Source organism: Palaemon carinicauda, chromosome 9 (genome assembly GCF_036898095.1).
Source record: "Palaemon carinicauda isolate YSFRI2023 chromosome 9, ASM3689809v2, whole genome shotgun sequence".
Classification (NCBI taxonomy): domain Eukaryota; kingdom Metazoa; phylum Arthropoda; class Malacostraca; order Decapoda; family Palaemonidae; genus Palaemon; species Palaemon carinicauda.
In genome coordinates, this window is record NC_090733.1 from 67,648,235 (window position 1) to 67,655,156 (window position 6,922).

The 6,922-nt window shown below is 30.3% G+C and overlaps 1 protein-coding gene across 1 annotated transcript; it reads left to right on the forward strand.

Moving 5' to 3' along the window:
- Positions 1 to 4,586: 4,586 nt before the first annotated feature.
- On the forward strand, positions 4,587 to 5,333 carry LOC137646470 (uncharacterized). Its single transcript, XM_068379575.1, has one exon. It carries the CDS (start codon positions 4,587 to 4,589, stop codon positions 5,331 to 5,333), a length of 747 nt encoding a protein of 248 aa, XP_068235676.1.
- The last annotated feature ends 1,589 nt before the right edge of the window (positions 5,334 to 6,922 follow it).

The following is a 6,922-nucleotide window of genomic DNA, read 5'->3' on the forward strand; positions in this document are numbered from 1 at the left end:
TACATTATCAAAGTCTTTTTCATAGTCCACAAATGCCATCAAAAGGGGATTTCTATATTCCATGCATTGCTGTACAACATGTCGCAAAATGAGAATTTGGTCAGTACAACTTCTACCCTTTTGTAAATCCTGCTTGTTAACCTCTCATCTTTTCATCAATCTTTCTCTCCAGTCTCATGAGAATGAGCATACTATATATTTTCATAACAACTGACGTAAGTGTTATACCTCTGTAATTATTGCAATCAGTTATGTCTCCTGTCCATAGAGTAACACCGATATCACTAAACTGATATATCAAATTTAAGGCAATTTGATTTCCAAATCATACTTAACCTAGCCATTGTCTGATTTGCTTTTTTCAATCTTCCACTAAAGTCTAATTCTAAAGACCCTAAAGATCATGGTTCCTAAATATAAAAAGGATTCTACCTCATTTCATCTTCCATTGCATACTCCATTCTCATCATCTCTGTCTTTCATCTATTTATCTTCAGCTTAACCTCGTGTGATATTTCAAGCATTCCGATAAGCAAGCACCATCAGCATACTCTAGGTATGCTAAATTTCTAATACAATCCAGTCCAATCCTTCTCCACCATCTCTGACAGCTCTATGCATTACAAAATCCATGAGAGGGATGAAACGCATAGGTAACGACACATTCCCTTGGTGTAATCTGCTGTTAACTGGGAATTCATTTGATAAAACTCCATTAACACCAACTTCGCACTTACTATGCTCATGAACAGATTTAATAAAATTTACATATTAAAGAGGAATTCCATAATAACGCAGGACTCTCCATAAAATTGGCCGGTGTACACTATCAAAGTCTTTTTCATAGTCCACAAATGCCATCGAAAGTGGATTTCTATATTCTGTGCATTGCTGTACAACATGTCTCATAATGAAAATTTGGTCAGTGCAACTTCTACCTTTTTGTAAATCCTGCTTGTTAACATCTCATCTTTTCATCAATCTTTCTCTCCAGTCTCTTGAGAATGAGCATACTATATATTTTCATAACAACTGACGTAAGTGTTATACCTCTGTAATTATTGCAGTCAGTTACGTCTCCTTTCTTTTCTTTTTTTTTTCTCTTTTGCTATTTTCACTAACACCCCTAACTCCCATTCGTGAGGTTTTGGCTCTTCATGCCACATTCTACAAAATAATCTAGTAAGTAGTCTGGGAGTCAATTAATTTTTAGGCCAACATTATCTAGGCAGTTATTCCATCGTATCCAAGGGCTTTCCATCTCTTTGGTTTTTTAAGATAGCTTCGACTTCAAACGCACTGAATTCACTCATGGGCACATCAAGGTCTTCATCAGCTTCAGGTATATCAGTCAAATTATTCCCTTCATATTTCCCATTCAAAACTTTACTAAAATGCTCCATTCAATGATGTCTTCCTTCATCGTCTGTTGCTAGAACAGAGCCATCTCTCTTTTTGATTGGTATATGCTTTTTCTTCTTTGCCACTGTCGAGATTTCATTAATAATTCTATAGTGATTCTTACACCATGGCAACTTCCTGAATTCTAATAATACCGAAATTTAAAACAAAATACAATGTTTATAAGAGATTGTGAATATTGATTTAACTGCCTCTTATCATTATTCCAATCATTAACCCTTCCATAGGTCTTTGTTTTGTGACTAACTTATGTTCTAAGGATTTAGTAGCAATGCAATTTTCTGATGCGTAAGTTAATACAGGTAGGACCCTCAGATTAAATACTTATTTTTTTTAGAAAAAGGGGCATTTTACCTTTCATAATCTCATTTTGTTTACCAAAACCTCTCAAACCCATGCCCATCCTTCTTTTAATTTCAGTCTCGTGTTCTGGGAAAATGCTTACTGTCTGTCCTAAATATGTATATTCATTAACAATTTCTAAAGATTCGTCCATAACTCTTATTTGTTATCTCTGCATTTTTATTGAACATTAACTTATTCTTACTTATATTAATTTTCTGTCTCACATTTCTGCTTTCTCTATTCAAATCTTCTATCATTTTTTACAATTCCTCTTAAGATTCACTAAATAGAATTGTATCATATATAAATTTTTAGTTGCATAGGTATTCCCAATTAATGTTAATTTTTATATTTCCCTAATCTAATGTCTTAAAAATTTCTTTTAGGTATGCTGTGAATAATTTAGGAGAGACATGGTCTCCCTGTTTAACGCCTTTCTCTATCGGAATTTATTACTATATTTATGTAATTTTAAGATTGCTATACATCCCGTATAGATATCTTGAAGTGTTCTAGCATAAGATTCATCTATTCCTTGTCATTTAAAGGCTTTCATTACTGCTGAATTTTTGAATGAATCAAAAGTTACTTACAGTCTATAAATACTATAAATAATGGTTTGGTAGATTCTGTGGACTTTTATGTGTATTATATTAAAATAAACTCGTGAAAATGGCTTATTCGTTCATATATATCAATGTAAAAATAAAACTATTTCACAATTTCTTTTAATATATGTCAATGTAATTGTAACTCGAAAATATCGTTGTGTTCTGGTATGGGAGTTTTAAAGACTTCTCATAACTACTTCGATGCCAGCCGTCTGACTGACGTGAGTTATACCAGTGTCAATGCAGATGTGTATTGACTCTGAGTTTTACAAGATGATTCAAGAGTAGATCCCTGGCGTGGCGCTGTTGCCTAATGATAGTCTTAAATGGTTTGGAATTCTTTAGAGACATGGGAGGCTAGAGAGAAAGCACACTAGATTAATAAACCGCGCTTTGGTGTTTGGATACATTTTTCAGGTACACCCACTGTGACTCTGAAATATAGTGACTACATACATCTATATAATAAGTTGAAGAAGGCAAAGAAGTTTAAATATTCATCCTCAGAAGTTGTGATCGCACATTGCAACCTTTGTATCTAAACTAAACAACGATATCTGTCCCTCCCTGCTAAGAAGTTCATGAAGACAACTCAAGTTCTACCTCTTCGTAAAAACTTATGTCCAGTGCTTCCACTTGCTGAAATGAAAAATCCTTGTAGGGTCTGCCAAAATTCCTTGATTTTCCTTGACAGCCATTTCATTTTCTTTGATTTCTTCCTTGACTAGTTTTAGACATTCACATTAAGAAAAAATAATAATAGTAGAGTAACTGACTAATTTCAAGCACTTCACAGAATACTTGGGGGTAAATGAACTAAAAATACATAATACATCTTCTTACGTTTACTCCTAGAAAGAAAATACACAGATATCCAGTTTAGATTTAGAAAACACGAAAAAGCAAAAAAAAAAAAAAAAAAAGGGGGATAAAAAAAAAATAAATAAAAATAAAAATATGCAGCTGCCTTTTCTCTCATTGCAACTATTTATTATATATTTATTAGGGGAGTGACAAAATTAAACCTATACAGACTTCTATCACTTACACTGAAGAATATAACTAAAATATCAAAATGTTTGTAAATAAGATATATATATATATATATATATATATATATATATATATATATATATATATATATATATATATATATATATATATATATATATATATATATATATATATATATACACACACACATATATATATATATATATATATATAAATATATATATATATATATATATATATATATATATATATATACATATATATATATGTATATATATATATACACACACATACATATATATATATATATATATATATATATATATATATATATACACATATATATATGTATATATACATATATATATATATATATATATGTATATATATATATATATATATATATATGTATATATATATATATATATATATATATATATATATATATATATATATATATATATGTATATATATATATATATATATATATATATATATATATATATATATATATGTATATATATATATATATATATATATATATATATATATATATATATATATATATATATATATATATATAAATATATATATATATATATATATATATATATATATATATATATATATATATATATATATATATATATATATATATATATATATATATATATGGGTTGGGTACGATTGATCCAATGACAATTGGTACAATGACGATTTGGCCAATGCCGATTGGTCCAAAATCAACTGGTCCAAAGGGATTATTGGTTCAACACGATAATTAGTTCAATACCGACTCGTCCAAAGGAAAATTGTTCCAATGATGAAACAACCTGTCTAAAGTAAAGTTAACAATAGCTTTGTTATTGTTACTAACTTTTACTAACTTTTGTTATTTTTTCTAACTTTTAGTAAGCACTAGGATCCCTTACTATGGAGTCAACTGGCTGTAACACAGTGCTTTCCGAAAGAGGAAAGGTAAAGCTTTCCGTTAATGGATATTTGTATACTTTACATTTAAAAAGAACTAAGAAAACTACCCATTCTAAGTAAAAAAAACTAAAAGACGCTAATTTTTGGATAATGGACGGAACATTCAAGACTGTCCCAACACTTTTTTAACAACTGTACACGATTCATGCTCCGGTTGGACCGCAAGAGAGAAGTCGCATCCTACCTCTAGTTTATGTGTTAATGACACGAAACAACATTGAAAGTTATGTACAGGTTTTCCGCGATCTTCTCGACTATGCTGCTGAAAGTGATATCGTTCTCTCTCCGGATATGATTATCACAGATTTTGAAATTGGAGTAATAAATGCAATTAAAGATGAAATTCCTGGCAGTCAACAAAGAGGTTGTTTTTTTCATCTCTGTCAGAGTATTTACAGAAAAGTTATCTCTTCAGGTTTGAAAAATGAATACAGCACTAATGAAAACTTTTCCTTAAACATCAGGAAAATAGAAGCACTTGCTTTTTTACCTGCAAACGAAATTGAAGACGCCTGGTTGCAATTAAAACAAACTATTCCTGTAGTAAATTATTTCGACGAAAATTACGTTCGCGGAAAGGTTAGACGAATATTACGAGGCCAAGAAATGAGATATCCTCCGCTTTTCCCCCCTGCATTATGGTCGGTGTATGACAGAGTAGAAGGAAGTGTACCAAGAACACAAAATAAAGTAGAAGCGTGGCATAGACGTTTGGAAGTGTTAATAGGCTCAGCCCATGTTGGGATCTTTAAACTTATTAGTGAGTTAAGAAAAGAACAAAAGCATATGGAGGACGAAATGGAATGCATCGTTCGTCGAGAATTAAATCGCAAATTAAAGATAAAAGATGCTGAACGCGAACAAAGGCTTTTAACTGTGTTTTCTGAGAAAGATAATTATGAAACGTTAGATTTTTTACGGGCGATAGCTCATAACCTGAGGTTTTAAATTCTGACCTATTCAATAAATTAGATTTTATTCATTTTTATTTTTAATCTTTAATTCATTATTACAGGTTATATCTTCAATGTGAAACTTTTGATTTTGTGTTCTGAATATGTGCATAACTAAGTTATTAATTTCTGACTTATAAAATGAATTATTTTATTTCATTTCATTTTTATTCCTTAATTCCTGTATTTCAATTTTCACTATTAATATTTTAATATATAATATATTAATATTTGAACAATAATTCTGTTGGACCAATTAATATTTGACCAATAATCCAGTTGGACCAATTAATATTGGGCCAATAATCCCATTGGACCAATTGATTTTGGGCCAATAATCCCATTGAACCAATTGATTTTGGACCTATCGTCATTGGACCAATTGTCATTGGACGAATTGTCCGGGACCGTATATATATATATATATATATATATATATATATATATATATATATATATATATATATATATATATATGTATATATATATATATATATATACATATATATATATATATATATATATATATATATATATATATATATATACATATATATATATATATATATATATATATATATATATATATATATATATAGATTGAGGAACGAGATATTTAAAGTGATTCTAATTCTCATTCATAATATCAACACAATAGATTCTTAAGAAGTAGTACTACAGAATATTTGTTCTGATTTCAGCAGGATTAATTACTGGCAAACTGATGATCTTATTGGAGGGGGAGGAGAGATAATCAGAAGCTAGTCACCAGAATCTTGATTTAACAAACCATTCCTGTTGTTTCAAGGATTCAAGAAACAGATTTCGTAGTTGTTGAGTTTCTTCATCATCTGCATTAGTCTTCATTTTGTGGTGCAGGCTGATCATGGCTTTTGGAGGGTCATAGCTTCCTGTACGAATTTTTTCCATGGCCTGTAGAGTTAGTTTTGTAGTAAGAAGTCCTATCAGACTTTGTTGCTTAAGAGCTGATCGATGGTCATCTTTTATCAGTTGTAAATGGCTGAGCACCCTCTCAAACGATGCATTAGAATACGGAAATGATAAAAGAATGCTAATGAACTTTCTTAACTCCGGGTATGTATGAGATCCTGTGATATTTTTTTCATTAGATATGACACGCCAGTAATCCATGAAGTTCATATTGGCACCAAGGTTAGGATTCATGGCTTGCTGTCGCCATTGCAAATCAAGTTCCTGAGCATTAATGTCCTCACTCAGATATGGGAATCTTGTCACTATGGATGTTAAACTCGGTACAGTCAAATTGTAAGCAACTTCAGGGTACAAGCAGGATAAAAAGTCAAAATATTCAACTTTGTCAAATCTTCCTTGAATTTGTTTAACACATTCGACACGGAAATTTTTGCAATGTGTGTAAAACAATGCAACCATATTGTGATCATCATTATCTCCCATTTCTGTTGCTATTCTCTGAATTGTAGCAGATGCCTTTAGGCCAAGATAAACCTTCTTTAAGGGTACATGGTACTTTTCATTACTTGGATCAATATTCTTTATATCTGTACCACGCACATAGCTAAGTTCCATAAAATCGGAACACAT